The sequence below is a fragment of the Salvelinus namaycush genome, chromosome 33 (genome assembly GCF_016432855.1).
Source record: "Salvelinus namaycush isolate Seneca chromosome 33, SaNama_1.0, whole genome shotgun sequence".
Lineage (NCBI taxonomy): Eukaryota > Metazoa > Chordata > Actinopteri > Salmoniformes > Salmonidae > Salvelinus > Salvelinus namaycush.
In genome coordinates this window covers 22,942,005-22,958,696 of record NC_052339.1, presented here as the reverse complement: position 1 = coordinate 22,958,696, position 16,692 = coordinate 22,942,005, and the positions used below count along the sequence as shown (strand labels likewise).

Below are 16,692 nucleotides of genomic sequence, written 5' to 3'. Positions count from 1 at the left end.
AAGGCATACTGTTTTGTTGTTATTGTTAAATTGTTTTGTTATAAAACGTCCATAATCGGCTCGTTTTGACAACAACATTGTGTGAGGATTGTAGAATCAACGGACAAAAAATATAAAATAATATATTTTGTTACCATCCTTCGGATGATTGCAATGACACAATGAATCCTATGTGATGACAATATTGTCGTATTAATATTACCAGGTTCATTTGCGCTCAACGCAATAGGCGCTTTTTGGAGCGCTCCCCCGATTCTGACCAATCAGGTGCGAGGCCGCCTGCGCAGATTGAAAGACTCTTCTAGAAGGAGGCTGGACGCGAGATTCGGCGGGATGGACAAAAATCAGAATGTGAAAACAACAAAATAGAAGTGCATTAAACAGTGAGAGGGAGAACAGTGTTTAGGCTACAAGGCGGGTTACAGCTAGATAAATATGTTCACATCCTGTTCGATCGGATGATGACATTGCATGCATTGTGGTGACATGCAAAAGATAAGCAGACTCGTTTTTTAAAATTTACGATTGCACACATTTCCTACGGCGAGAACGAGTTTGACATGGAAGTGAAGCGCTAGCCAGCAAACGTAGCACTTTATTTTCACTTTCATAAAAGAAACTGAAAGATTATAGATATCGGGTGGTATGGAAAACTGTCCATAGAGATCACCTAATTCGCTTTTTATATGGATTTTAGCCCAACTACAAATAGAGGATATTTTTTAAAAGCGTTGATCAGCTGTCAATATGGCCGAAATAAAGTCGCTCAGGTGGGTGATACATTGTTGCTAAAGTTACCATTCATTAGGCTACTTACTAGCTATATTTTATTGTTTCAGATATGATACAAAAATGATCGTTGCAACAGAATAGTTATATTAAGGAAACTCACTCTGAACCACTGCTCTTGCATGGCATTATCTTATTAAGCCAGATGTCACGTTGATTTTGAGACATCACGAACACCTGCTCACGGTCACATTGTAGCGTTTTAGGATATTGAAATAGTAGGCTACAGTAAATTACAGCCTAGTTATGCCTATAAAGGTTCATTCAAATAATTGTATAATTTAATGAATACGTTATTTGGCAGGATGTATGTGAAAATGCATGATTATAGAACAGTCAACGTATGCATGTGGCACAAAAAATGTCTCCCTGATTATTTCCTGTCAAGGCCTGTGTCACGAGCTTGATAACCAACACAGTTGTTTTAGGACAAAGGGAATTAATATAGGTGTATGTATTTAGAACAAAACACGTTTTTGTTGCTGTAGTCTAAATCCAACATACAAATGTATTAGTTAACATAGTGTGATTGTTTTGTACACCATTCTACCCTGTTGTGTGGGTACATGGTGGGGAAATCCCCAATAACAAAAAAAGTCCCAGAGAGTCCCAAAAAAAGGTACACAGAGCAGGCTACTACTGTAGGCTAGGCATCTATTGTTTTCACAAATCAGAATGTTCAGTTAATGACATATATTAATGCTAATGCTTTGGTTATTAAATAGACAGAACACTAATGTATTCATTTATGGAGATATTTTCCCTCTTGAGGTAAGGCCAGAGTGATGCAGCTGTGTGTTATTAGTATTCATGAGTTTGAGCCTGTGAATGGCTGAATGAACTATTGGTTTATAGGCTGATTGGAGCCTGCTCACTGCCCTTAAACACACATACATGACAATGATGTAATTTCTGTCTGAATGAACAGCTCAGTGGCGCGTGTGTGTATCCCTCCACCCCCTACCCACCTAGACCCTACCCCCTTCGGTGTGCCCCATCTGGGGGTGAAAGGGGAGGGCCAGGGTGGGGGAGGATGGTCCTCTCCCTCTGCTTTACATTTCACGTGCAAGTTTAAATTGAAGTAATGGGTGGAAACACATTGACAAAAACAGTATTGCAGTTTTATATTTTATTCACATGCTAAATGAGGGATTGAAAAAGCATATGAAGAGGATGACACGTTTAGGTTCAGTTTGATTTAGAAAATATATTTTTGCGCCTTCGCCAACATTATCCACATTCATTACATAGGTTAATTCGTTACATAGGTTCATTCGTTACATAGGTTCATTCGTTACATAGGTATTAGACAGAGATTAAGATAATCTGACCACTACAAATGAAGAACTAGTGTGTGAGGGAAAGTGAGCCTCAAACAGTGCAGGCTCGCTCAGGCACCTTAGCCAAGTTCTTATATAAGAAATCATTTCAATCCCCCCGGGTTGGTTTTGAAACTCCTGTTAAGTTCAGCCTGGACCGTTAGGGCTGACCTATTAGTTTAGCCACTCCCTGACCTGCCTCCTCACAGCGCACACATACACTCACACACACACCTTTATGCCACACACACACCTACCTTTATGCCACACACACACACACACACACACACACACACACACACACACACACACACACACACACACCTATATAGGACAAAGAGCCGGTTGATGTAGAATTACCCAGCCACTTCCACCTCTCTCTTTCCTGTAGTGAGGGAATTATGATGACATTTTATTGGCATGTCCCAGTCAGCACTGAAGAAGCCCTTTCATCACAGGCCAGTACTGAAAACCTGTGGGAGGCCTTGTTCTACCCACCACAGTGTGTGTATGTGTGCGTGTTCCAATATTTGTGTGTTCATGTGCTCTGCTGGCTCGTGCAAGTGTTTTTCAGAGGCCAAAACAACAGCCATATTTAGGAACTTTGTACTTTGACATTTTTTAGAAGAAAAGGAGTGCTGTAAATCCACCCGAATGGTCATCCCAACCAGGACGATTGCATCATGCTGAATGTTGTATAGAAATTATTGCTTATTTTGCACATTAGAGAGGCATTTTTATTTTACCAGGTAAGTTGACTGAGAACACATTCTCATTTACAGCAACAACCTGGGGAATAGTTATCGGGGAGAGGAATGAGCCAAATGTAAACTAGTGATGATTAGGTGGCCATGATGGTATGAAGGCCAGATTGGGAATTCATCCAGGACACCAGGGTTAACACCCCTACTCTTACAATAAGTGCCATGGGATCTTTAGTGACCACAGAGAGTCAGGACACCTGTTTAACGTCCCATACAAAAGACAGCACCCTACACAGGACAATCATCTTTTCAATCTTTTTTTTTTTAGACCAGAGGAAAGGGTGCCTCCTACTGGCCCTCCAATACCACTTCCAGCAGCATCTACTCTCTCATCCAGGGACTGACCAGGACCAACACTGCTTAGCTTCAGAAGCAAGCTAGTCATGGGATGCAGAGTGGTATGCTGCTGGCAAATGCTACACAGGCATGTTAATGTTACAAAAGCTACTGAATGCAGTCCTTGTCCTTCAGACTCCAGACTGTATGGGGCTGTGGCTGACCTTGATCAATTACCAGGGTAGCTTAACCTTACTGCACAATTAGAGTACATTTAGGCCCATAATATGTTTCTGTGGTATTGCCCAACATCAGACTCTTACATAACAGTATCTGGAATACAACAAGGGCAACAGCTCAGTATATCTGTTGACAGCTGTGGTGTAGCTCTCATCAGTTAGAACAGTGTCAGTGTGAACTTATAGGTTAGGGTTGTTCTGTGGTTACTCTGGGCAACTGGTGTCCTCAGCCTCCTTCCTGTTTGTTTATTAGATGTTCTACCCCTGGCACAATGTGATGCCATGAAGGAAGTGTTGCCCAGCAACAAGACATTTCCATGGACAGATTTAAGTTTGCACAACTACTCTCTGGTGGCACAGTTTTGCATTAGAGAAGGACAAGCTGTGTCCAGTATTACAGCACAGTTTCACATTAGAGAAGGACAAGCTGTGTCCAGTATTACAGCACAGTTTCACATTAGAGAAGGACAAGTTGTGTCCAGTATTACAGCACAGTTTCACATTAGAGAAGAAAAAGCTGTGTCCAGTATTACAGCACAGTTTCACATTAGAGAAGGACAAGCTGTGTCCAGTATTACAGCACAGTTTCACATTAGAGAAGGACAAGTTGTGTCCAGTATTACAGCACAGTTTCACATTAGAGAAGGACCAGCTGTGTCCAGTATTACAGCACAGTTTCACATTAGAGAAGGACCAGCTGTGTCCAGTATTACAGCACAGTTTCACATTAGAGAAGGACCAGCTGTGTCCAGTATTACAGCACAGTTTCACATTAGAGAAGGACCAGCTGTGTCCAGTATTACAGCACAGTTTCACATTAGAGAAGGACAAGCTGTGTCCAGTATTACAGCACAGTTTCACATTAGAGAAGGACAAGCTGTGTCCAGTATTACAGCACAGTTTCACATTAGAGAAGGACCAGCTGTGTCCAGTATTACAGCACAGTTTCACATTAGAGAAGGACCAGCTGTGTCCAGTATTACAGCACAGTTTCACATTAGAGAAGGACCAGCTTTGTCCAGTATTACAGCACAGTTTCACATTAGAGAAGGAACAGCTGTATAACAGCCTTTTGGTGTCTGAGAAGCAGCAAGTCTCTAATAGATTGGAGATATGTTTTTTCCTAACATCAACATTTGAGGCAAAAAGTGGACAGTTGTGTGATGGTGGATTTTCTTCAAAAAGGGCAACAGTTGTTTCACTATAACCTATAAAACTAGCTTTTACCCTTTTTCAACCTAGGCATAGAGACTGCAACAGCCAGGCATCATTATGTCTGATCTAGCGGGGAACGGGAGGCTAGGCTACTCTAATTATGGTCAGGAATGTCCTGTTTAATATGAATCTCTGCGCCGTTTCCAGCTGCATGCCACTCACTGAAACTACTGCCAATCCTGCTTCACTATGAATTACTCTATGCCTGCTCTATCCATTGACATCTGATTCAGTTTTAAATTGGGCGGTTAATTGTAGTGGGGTATCGGTGGGTTGGTGCTGTATGTGACTCAGTTGTGGCATGAATAATGTACTGCTCCTGTTTTTGTATTTTTCTGTTTTAATGATGTCAGTTATGTTGATTTAATGAAATGTGAAGAGTAATGATTTGATTATATTGAAGTGATATGAGTAAGCTTAGATTTATGTAGTCGTTTTTCTGAACAGTTATCTGCCCTCTCTCCCCTCCCTATGTCTCTCTTTCCTCTACCTCTCTCTCTCTTTCTCCTTTTCAGTGAGTCTGACGATGAAGATCTACACTCCACAGATCCTGAGGGTAAGGACAAGAGCAAAGACAAGAAGATACTGTGCAAAGTCAAATGGTCTCGCGACGAGGTGGGTCAATGTAGATAGAATATTATTTATTTTGTAAATGTGTGCTGTGTTGTTCAACACTGTTGGTTTATAATTTAATTGACTGGTGCAATTTGCTGCTATTGTATTGCATGATATGTAGGAAGCCCTATAGTTCCCCCTACTAAGGGGAAGTGTGTAGGGCGTTTACTTTTCTGAAGCACTGGAGATACAGGGAGTGTCTCAGGAAGGTTGGCTCCTCACCCCCCCCCCCCCTCTCTCCCTCCCCCCCTCTCTCTCCCTCCCTCTCTCTCTCTCTCTCTCTTCTCTCTGCAGGATGAGAGGCTGAAGAAGTTAGTGGAGCAGCATGGAACAGACTCCTGGAAATTAGTAGCTAATAATTTCCCAGTAAGTGGTACAACTGTGACACACTGTTAGAACATGGTGTTAAAGTACAGAGCCTTCTGTAAACACACAGTAACCCACATAAAAACTACACTGAGTGGACAAAACATGACCTGTTCTTTCCATGATAGACTGACCAGGTGAATCCAAGGGAAAGCTATGATCCCTTATTGATGTCACCTGTAAATCCACTTCAATCAGTGTAGATGAAGGGGAGGAGACAGGTTGAAGAAGGATTGTGTGTGTGACATTCAGAAGGCGAATGGGCAAGACAAAATATTTTAAGTTTCTTTGAACAGGGCATGGTAGTAGGGGCCAGGCGCACATGTTTGTGTCAAGAACTGCAACGCTGCTGGGTTTTTCACCCTCAACAGTTTCCCGTGTGTATTAAGAATGGTCCACCACCCAAAGGACATCCAGTCGACTTGACGCAACTGTGGGAAGCATTGGAGTCAACATGGACCAGCATCCCTGTGGAACGCTCTAGACATCTTGTAAAGTCCATGGCTGACGAATTGAGGCTGTTCTGAGGGAAAATGGCGGGGATGCAACTCAATATTAGGAAGGCGTTCCTAATGTTTTGTACAATCAGTACGTTATCTGGATAAGAAAGGTGATAAGACAGGTCACAGGTGTTGTGTAAGGAAGGGGTTATTAGCCAGTGTGTGAATAGCTGTAATAACACATGGTGTGTGTGTGTGTGTGTGTGGGGGGGGGGGGGTTACTGAGGTGTCATGCTCTGCTTTGTGTCTGTCTGTCACAGGGGAGGACAGATGGCCAGTGTCAGCACCGCTGGCAGAAAGTGCTCAACCCAGAGCTGGTGAAAGGACCCTGGACAAAAGAGGAGGATCAGAAGGTAAGTGGAGATGGGAGTTACCCCAACCTGGCATGAGTGAGGGGGGAGTAGAGGGAAAGAAATGGGAAGGGAGGAGGGGAAGAGGTAGAAAAGGAAGGTAGAGGGCTTTATTGGTGCAGGTCATTGATAATACAAACAAGCTGCAGTATAAACATAACAGACCTTTCTCTTGTAATCTGAAACACTGAAAGTAACATACAGTATACACGTTCCTCTCCTGCGCTGTGTCCCCGTTGGCAGCCCCTGCAGTAGTTTTCATTGACTGTGCAAACACCCCACTACCTCATGCTTTAAAACAAACAGCCTCTCCCTGGTCCTGAGACCCTCCTCAGCCAGGCTGTAGGCTCATATCTCTCATAGTTGGAAGGTGAACAATGCATTCCTTAAATAAAACTACATGATGCCTTGCTTGCTGGAATGTCAAGAATGGGGTCTTGCTCCTCCAACATCTAGGCTTCACAACACATGCAAGTGATAGGATTGTTCTGGCTTGCCCTTAGTGACATGCCAGAAGTAAGATATGCAGGAAGATAATGGCGCTGGCTAGTGTGGGACTGCTGAGAGATGACATCACACGTTTGGCTCCATGATAGAAGTGTTATGGCAACGAGTTCTACTTCTGCTTCATTCTGGACATTCTCTCCGACGTTGCCAATGATGATGTGGCAGCTCTGTTTGTGAAGTAATGGGCTGTAGTGGAGTTTCATAAATGGCCTATATCCCTCCAGTCATAGATTAAATATTAAACAGTATGGATATTATTAGAGGTCCAGAGGAATGCCTGTCTGGATTGCATTGTTAGAAGTCACTTACAATTCCCTGTCTTTGTTTGTTTGTGTGTGTGTGTATAGGTGATCGACCTGGTGCACAAATATGGCCCCAAGCGCTGGTCGGTGATCGCTAAGCACCTGCAGGGACGCATTGGAAAGCAATGCCGTGAGCGCTGGCACAACCACCTGAACCCTGAGGTAAAGAAGTCCTCCTGGACCCAGGAAGAGGACTGCATCATCTACCAGGCCCACAAACGCCTGGGCAACCGCTGGGCTGAGATCTCCAAGCTGCTGCCTGGAAGGTAACATAATGATATACTGTACAGTTCTATGCCTGAGGTAGTGGGCGGATGCAACTCAATAGAGTAAAATGGATTCCCTTCTTCTCCTTGTCTGATCTCCTTCAATACGGTGATGGCTCCAACTGGTGGTGCCATATTGCTTACAGCTACATTATTGGTAAAGGGGCTGGGCACAAGGTTTGTTCAGACCAGTCTAAAATGTCATGTCACGCTTATAGGACGGACAATTCCATTAAGAACCACTGGAACTCTACCATGAGGAGGAAGGTAGAGCATGAGGGGTATCTTCAGGAGGGCTGCAGGGGATTCGGCTCCGACCATGGGGGGGTGAAGAGAAGTCACCACAGACCCTGTGTCCCCCAACCAGACACCCCCCACCACGGGCACAGCCCTCTGGGCATGGAAGGACCAACACAGGTGAGACACTGGTCTCTCAGTTCAGATCCTTTGCATAGGTTTGTCTTGATCATTCGGTTTGTTTGAGTTTTGAAGGCTTGTTGTTGATGGGTCTGTCCTGTGCTTTGTAGCTCGGGGGTTACCCTTATAGCCCTCACTGTGGCCAACTGATGGACAGCCTCCAAGACTCCCCCAGCTACTTATCGGTGAGTGACCTGTCCCTTACAACTGACCCAGAGTCAGGTGTGTTGTTTCCTCAAAATGTGCTACATTTGGACTGAAGAAAGGGCATCTGATCCTAAATCAGTAGACAAGTCGTCCAATCCTGTCCACTTTCCTCATCATATACTTTCCCACTCTACTACCTTCGGTCTGTACTTTTTATTAATCAGTCTCTCAATCAAACAACTGAACGATCTGCCTGAATCCTTGCTTCTTCTGTCTTTTAACAAATGTGTGGATTGGTGTTAATCGGAATAAGCCTTTGAGTCTGACTTGAGTAATTTGCGAGTACATTTGTTGTCTCCTTCCTTCCCTGCATCCCTCCGTCCTGTCCTCCTCTCCTTCCCGTGTGTGTTTATTCCAGCCGTCCCGCCATGACGACCCAGACAAAGAGCAGAGAATTAAGGAGCTTGAGCTTCTGCTTATGTCAGCAGAGACCGAGGTCCGGAGACAGGCCCAGTGCCGAGGCCCATGTGTAAGGACACACTCTCTGTGTGTGAGCTCCTAGTTGTACTGTAGTGTTGTCGTAGTAGTCTACCCATCTCACCCCTCTCCCCACATTCCCGTTAGTTGTGCTTCCTAGTTCTACCCCTTCCACCCCCATTTTCAGTGCTTCCTGCCATCCCGCCATGCGGCCGCCAACATAAACCTCTACCCTCCCTCCCTCCAGCCTCCTATCCGCTCCTCACAGCAGTAGTGCACGGTGTGTCACTTCAGCCACCAGTTCCAAACATGTCTTTTATTATTTATTTTTTTCAACTCTTTTTTTTTTCACTCACTTTTTTTTACCCCAAATTTGCTTCTCAACCGGAATCCCTTCTGAGATCAGCCTTGACTTTTCCTTTCTTCATTTATCTATTCACTCCATCCATTTTATCTGATTTTCACCTGCATTGAAGATCAAACTATTATGATGATGTCAGTGGTTCAGATGTTATCTGATAGATCTCTTAGTGCAGTGCAACCCATGCTTACCACGGACTATTGTCACCCCACTTGTACAGTATGTGTCCTGCCCTATACTCTCCCTTCTTTCTCTCACACCATGCCAACATCTCACACCATGCCAACATGTCACACCATGCCAACATCTCACACCATGCCAACATCTGGCTTTCACTAGGGGCCTAAAGAGTTCACATGAAGTTTGAAGTTTAAAAGTGAGGGGTTAAATTTGGCTGTTGGGAGATAAGGTTTGGGGTATACATTTGGGTTTAGATTGCTTTCCCCTTGTCAGCTCAACTTCCATTGAAACTCCAACCCTGACCTGTACAGTAGCCCTGGTTGATCCTGCCACCACAATCACCTCCACCCTAACCCAGGTTTCTTCTCCCCTAGAATGTGGAGCGTTACTCCAGCTGGGCAGACAGTGTGTCAGACGACACCATGACCACCAGCAGCAGCAGTCTGGAGGATCAGGCTGAGGGAGGCTGGAGGGGGGTAAAGGAGGGCCGGGGCCCCCCGATGGAGCTGGCTGAGGAGGGCTGGAGGGGCCCAGAGGAGGGCCGAGGGCTCCAGGTCCAGCACCACGTCTCCCCCAGTAAGTTCCTGTCTGTGGAGGCTAATTCCGTGCTCTCCACCTTGCAGACCATCCCAGAGTTCGCAGAGTCCATGGAGCTCATCGACTCGGTGAGTGTGTGTAGATGTGCATTTGGTGGCAGTGTGTGTTTACATATACCAGACCCAGAGTATGGATGTATTAAAAATCCATTGTAGATGTGTCTGGCTCTACAGGACCCTATGACGTGGAGCGAGGCGTCCAGCTTCGACATGTCTGAGGCGACTACCCCCCCGAAACAAACACAAGGGGGCTACGCACCCCAGGGGAGGACCACAGAGGGGATGAGGTACGCAGTTGACCACCCCAATGGCATCTCCACCAAGCACTGTGCCACCATGGGTCAGGGGAAGGTCCCCCCCCACACCCCGAATAACGTGCCCAGATCGAGTTTGCCTACCCTGGGGAGGAGGAAGAGGGGGGACCAGTCCCCTGATAGGAGTTGCCCATCCTTCTTAGACTCACCCAGCACCAACTCGCCCAAGAACACCCCCACGAAAGCACTGCCCTTCTCCCCCTCCCAGGTAAGACTGATGCTAGAAATGAGATCAAGCTAAAGAATGATGGCGCAATGCATCTGGCTCTGGCAGTATAGTATGTTAAAGACGCTTACTTTACACTCCCACTTTCTTCTACATCTCCATTCTCTAACTGTTGTGATCATATCTTTCTCCAGTTCTTCAACACATCAGGAGGAGAGCATCTGAGCCTGGACAACCCAGCTCTGACCTCCACCCCAGTCTGTGACCAGAAGTGTCTCCTCAACACACCCTTCCAGAGGGAGACCACGCCCAAACACCAGAAAGAGAATGTGGGGTAGGAGTCGGCTACAGGTTCCTCCATATTTTCAAAATTGATTTTAATTGGCTATATTATATGTGTGTTGATGGATTGATCTCTTCATTTTGGCAGGTGTTGTAAGAATTTCTCTCTTTGTCTCACTCAGTTTCAGGACCCCTAAAATCCGTAAGTCCATCATGGTTCCGACTCCCAGAACTCCTACTCCGTTTAAGAATGCCCTGGCCGCCCAGGAGAAGATGCATGGGCCACTAAAGATGGTGGTAAGTGTCAGTGTGAAGTTGGTCTGTCTGTGCACTGTAGTCTAAGTATTTATAATTGAATGTGTGTGCTTAAGAGTGTAAGTACTTTGTGAAAGTGCTCGTATTAATGTAAGTGTGTGTGTATATTTCAGCCCCAGTCCCTGGCCTTTCTGGAGGAAGACCTCAGGGAGGTGCTGAAGCAGGAGGTTGGATCAGACATCTTCACCAGGGAACTACAACCACATTTCAGGACATGGAAACATGATGTAAGTGTTTTTTACAGAACTGTAGTTGTTAGTGCTGGCTGTCTTTATTGGTATCCAGTCTAGAGGCATGGCCGATTTAATTAGGACCGATTTCAAGTTTTCATAACAATCGGTAATCGGCCTTTTTGGACGCCGGTTATGGCTGATTACATTGCACTCCACGAGGAGACTGCGTGGCAGGCTGACCACCTTTTACGCGAGTGCAGCATCAGAAGGACCTGGTGGCTGTAAGGAGCCAAGGTAAGTTTCTAGCTAGCATTAAACTTATCTTATAAAAAACAATCAATCTTAACATAATCACTAGTTAACTGTGAATTCATGGATGATGATATTAGTAGGTTAACTAGCTTGTCCTGTGTTGCATATAATCAATGCGGTGCCTGTTAATTTATCATCGAATCACAGCCTACTTCAACTTCGCCAAACGGGGGATGATTTAACAAAAGCGCATTGCCGAAAAAAGCACGATCTTTGCACAAATGTACCTAACCATAAACGTCAATGCCTTTCTTAAAATCAATACACAGAAGTATATATTTTTTAACCTGCATATGTAGTTAAAATAAATTCATGTTAGCAGGCAATATTAACGAGGGAAATTGTGTCACTTCTCTTGCGTTCAGTGCAAGCAGAGTCAGGGTATATGCAGCAGTTTGGGCTCGTTGCGAACTGTGAACTAATTTGCCAGAATTCTACATAATTATGACATAACATTGAAGGTTGTGCAATGTAACAACAATATTTAGACTTATGGATGCCACCCGTTCGATAAAATACGGAACGGTTCTGTATTTCACTGAAAGAATAAACGTTTTGTTTTCGAAATTATAGTTTACGTATTTGACCATATTAATGACCTAAGGCTTGTATTTCTGTGTGTTATTATATTATAATTAAGTCTATGATTTGATAGAGCAGTCTGACTGAGCGGTGGTAGGCAGCAGCAGGCTCATAAGCATTCATTCAAACAGCACTTTACCGCATTTGCCAGCAGCTCTTCTCTGTGCTTCAAGCATGGCGCTGTTTATGACTTCAACTCCCGAGACGAGGCTGGTAATACTAAAGTGCATATAAGAACATCCAATAGTCAAAGGTATATGAAATACAAATGGTATAGAGAAATAGTTGACGGGTCATAATTCCTATAATAACTACAACCTAAAACTTCTTAAAAGGGGATATTGAACCACCAGCTTTCATATGTTCTGAGCAAGGACCTTAAACGTTAGCTTTTCTACATGGCACATAGTGCACTTTTACTTTCTTCTCCAACACAGTGTTTTTGCATTATTTAAACAAAATTGAACATGTTTCATTATTTATTTGAGACTAAATAGATTTTATTTATGTATTATATTAAGTTAAAATAAATGGGCGGCAGGTAGCCTAGTGGTTAGAGCGTTGGACTAGTAACCGAAAGGTTGCAAGATCGCATCCCAGAGCTGACAAGGTAAAAATCTGTTGTTCTGCCACTGAACAAGGCAGTTAACCCACTTTTCCTAGGCCATCATTGAAAATAAGAATTTGTTCTTAACTAGTTAAATAAAGGTAAAAAATCTAACAAAATTCAGTATTGTTGTAATTGTCATTATTACAAATATATAAAAATTGGCCGATTTTATTTATTTATTTATTTATTTTTATTCGGTATCTGCTTTTTTTGGTCTTCCAATAATTGAAAAATCTAAATCATAATTCCTCTAATCCAGTCTAACCACAACCTTGTCCCTGTTGCCTCCCAGTTGGATGGGCCAGCCAGGAAGGTGCGTAAGTCCCTGGTGCTGGACTCCTGGGGGAAAGACTGTCTTAACGTCCAGCTATTCCAGGAACAGCGCAATAATGCACAGGTATGTTCTGGGAACTAATCAATCAGACTAATCAGTCAACCAATGAACCAACCAACTAATCAATCAATTCATCAGTCAACCAACCAACAAATTAATGTCTACCCCTCCTTGCCCCCCTCCAGGTCCCAGAGGATAGTCTCCTGACCAGCTCCTTACTGATGACCCCCCTCCCTGAGAGAAACAGAGAGGAGCGCCCCTGCACCCCCTCGTCTGGCAGGGAGGGGCCCTGTGCCCCCCTGCACCACCTCCCCAGCCCCCGCAAGAGGAAGAACCCCCCTTCAGTCAGAATGTCCCACCACGATTCACTTAGACAGGTACACTCTTAGGTTTTAATCCTAACTAACCTCACATTATTGCTCCTCAGATGATTTATATAATGATGGAGAGAGGGAAAATATTGTCTGTCCAAATTAGACTGTATGTTGGGTTCAGCTGGCCACTTTTTCGTAAAAATGTATTTATTGAGCATCAAGGTCTTGGCTGTCACAAGGGGATAGAAGGGTTGAGAGGTGGGAGAGAATAATCCTCTCTTCTCATGCAGGTAAAAAGCGAGTGGGAAGCAGTGGTTTATGGGAAGACTGAGGACCAGCGGATCATGACAGAGCAGGCCCGGCAGTACCTGGGTAGTACCTACCCATCCTCCGCCTGCACCTCGAGGGCCCTCGTCCTCTGAGGCCTATGTCACCACACACTACACCCGTCCAGCAGAGTTGCTATGGAAACCACGCTCCTTCTCCTAATGACTCTTAGCATACTTAGACAATCTGGTGTAGGTAACTCGAATAATTTAGAAAGTTGTGTATTGATAAGATCCGTAAGTGAACACTCAAGTGTACCACAGAATACTTTACAGAAAAAGCCAATTCAAGCATTTTTTTCTCTGTCACACTGCCCAAGAACCTTGACGTCCTTGATTTGAGTTTTTGTAGCCATAAATTGCTTGGTTTGTCTTTTGAATACACACAAGCCTAGCCATGTAACAGGTTTGTACAGATAAGAAATACTAGATTTTCTGCACTATAATGTGTTAAAACAGAACAACGTGCACATACAGTAAGTAGTAAGCTGTAGAAATAGACTGATTATTACTAGCAATGGCTGAGTCTCATATTGTTCATATATTGTTTAAATGAAGAAAATCTGTTTTATGATGTAATATTACACGTATATGTATATTTTCTAACTTGTTTGTAGAACTACCCTGTACTGCTACACCTGTTGTTTTGAAGTCTTAGGAGAGAGACCGAGAGCTGTCTGTATGGCACTACTGAGTTGGGGTTGGCTGCAGAGAAGCGATCAGTGTTGAGGAGGTAACTGGATAGCATTTGTGATGTGACTGTATTGTTTCAAAACGCAATGAAGTTTCCGTTCCAAGGCCATACTTTCCTTTAGCAGTCTCAAGTTGAGACATTTGTTGAATGTATTTCATAGCGTGAAACTGCGAAGAAACTCCAAATGGAAGGGTACTTTTCCCCCCCCTTATTTTATTTATTATCTGTATTCTAAAACTTAGATATTAATATAAGTGTAAATTGAACACATTCTCCTTTGAGAAATCTTCCTAAAGCCATTCCCTGCCCCTAAGATTTGATCTGTCAGTTCTACTTCTTACCTTCTATTGATCTAGGTTGTGATTGGGGAAGGGTACACTGATCCTAAATCAGAATCCAGTTGTCATGTTTGGTACTGACCAATAGTGCTCAGTGTGCTAAAACGACCATGTTTAGTTGAGGGGATCCTCCTGTTCGCGTGAAGGCTGTATGTTCTATTTATTCAATGTTTACTCATTTATTTATTTCAATACAAAAATAAATGATCAAATAATTATATTTTCTTCTTATCAGAAAAGGATTGGGCTACCTTTCACCTAATTTCTCCAAATTAGACATAACAAGCAAACATGCACTGCCACTAATTCCTTTTTATTCAGTAATAATTTTAACTATCAGATTGAGTTAATTACCATTCGTGTAGTGACATCACTGAGTTGATATTGATAGAACAGTTTCCCCTGGAATCAGTTAGCTTTTTTGTAGCAGGACCCAGTCTCTAATCATAGACAAATTGCACTTTGCTCATTGTTTAAGTGTTGTTTCGTTCATTTGTTTGAGAGCATGACATAGCTCGTTTTATGTGTGTGTTTTGTTAATTTTTTTTCAAATCCAATGCCGTTAGATGAATGTCTCACTACATGTGACGATTGATCATTGACCTAAAGAGGTATAGATGGAGCTGCTTGATGTATGTTTTTACATGGCATGTAAAGATTGAGCTTTTTGTAAAGATGTAAAGATTAAGCTTTTTTTATAAATATTCTTTTTTTTTTAGATCAATTGTTTATCAGTAAATCACAAATACAGGACAATATAAGATTTTCAACATACAATGAAATATTATTTTTTGTTGTATGTCTTCATGTGACAATGCAGTTTTCTATAGCTCTGATTGGTTACCTCTGTAATAACAGGGTGCAGCAGAGTATCTATGGTCCCTGTGGTGATGGTTGGTGTCATTTTTTCCAACGGTCTTCCAACTGTTTAGAATCTGGATTATAATCTGGATTATCTAGCATTAAGTGTGTTTGAGAATAAAAAGGGAATCTCCTCAGGAGAGTTCACATGGAAAGATCATGTATGTTCACCCTCAGCTTCAGTTTCTGATCTTATTTTCCTTCATCGGCTACACTAAATGTGTATGTTCTGTTGGTTGGTTTGACTTCAGTATGTTTTGTTTGTAACATGTTTGTATGTTAATACTTGGACATCTAACCCTAGGTTATGAGGGAATGAAGTACATAATACGCCAGACTTTTCCAGTACCATGTTTGTACAGTAATCACAGACGTATCACTTGCATTATGTAATTTTCAAAATTTCCAATATTTTCTGCTGCAATCATAACCAGGCAACACAGAATTCCTGCCAACTGCAAATGGAACCATGTACTTAATATGGAATAATAATAAAATGTTATTGCATTGCATTTGTGGTTCTTTGTTATTGTGTCATGTAATAGCAATATGATGTTGCACCTTTCTTTAACACTGCAGTGTTAATCGCATGTCAAACCTCCTGGTTATCCAAATACCTTCTGTATATCCCTTTACCGTCCAGTGGAAGGACTCTTCTGTTCCCTGTCCAATCCTGTCAGGTCCTGATGGCAGTGGATTAACTGGCTGGGGTTGACTGCAGGCCCGACCCCCATTCCCTGCCCTGTTTATATGTACCCCTGCTTGTGGTGTATTTGGGGGTGCTGTCAGCTTGGCCTGCGCTCACCATGGACACAATCCCCCTTCCGTGTGTGTGTGTGTGTGGATAGGCGTGCTTGTGAGTGTGTGCTTGGGGGTGCCATCAGCTTGGCCTGGGGTCTGCGGACACGAGCCCCCCTCCGCCAGGACAAGATGCCTCTCCACAGGGTCAGCTGCTGGCCCTAAATACGCCAAGTCATCCGTGACTTAATGCCCCCGGGCGCCATTGTCCCCAGGGCCTGTTGCTTTTACATCCCCATCCACTCAATTGCCTCGAGAGGAGGGGTACAAGGCCCAGCGACTTGCCTTTTGTTAGGGAAGCATGAGCAACACACACAAATATCCACTACATCAATCTATTTTCCCTTGCCTATGGCTCTTTTCTGGGCAGGATTTATTACCATTTTCATTATTTTATTTCACTTAGTCCTACATGTTGGAGCTCGGAGCCTAAGATTTTCACTGTACCCTGCAATCACACCTGCAACCCTGTACATGTGACTACTAAACACTGAATCTGAATCTGATTTGAGCTATTGTTGCTTTCAGACGGTCTGTGCTCAGCCTTGAGACACGTCAAAGGCTAAGTGCCTCTTAATTGGTTGTTA

General features: G+C 43.5%; 1 protein-coding gene across 2 annotated transcripts; it reads left to right on the top strand.

The window, feature by feature from the left end:
- The first annotated feature begins 348 nt into the window (after window positions 1–348).
- LOC120027790 (myb-related protein A-like) lies at window positions 349–15,819 on the top strand. Of its 2 annotated transcripts, none has more exons than XM_038972818.1 (15): window positions 349–770; window positions 5,118–5,217; window positions 5,512–5,583; window positions 6,344–6,436; window positions 7,288–7,508; window positions 7,727–7,925; window positions 8,036–8,110; window positions 9,465–9,755; window positions 9,861–10,208; window positions 10,361–10,500; window positions 10,631–10,745; window positions 10,877–10,990; window positions 12,733–12,837; window positions 12,960–13,151; window positions 13,379–15,819. In XM_038972818.1, exons 1-15 carry the CDS (start codon window positions 748–750, stop codon window positions 13,508–13,510), a joined length of 2,220 nt encoding a protein of 739 aa, XP_038828746.1. In that variant the 5' UTR covers window positions 349–747; the 3' UTR covers window positions 13,511–15,819. The 2 variants fall into 2 exon arrangements, with proteins under 2 accessions (XP_038828746.1, XP_038828744.1); XM_038972816.1 differs by having other exon boundaries at window positions 350–770; window positions 9,843–10,208.
- The last annotated feature ends 873 nt before the right edge of the window (window positions 15,820–16,692 follow it).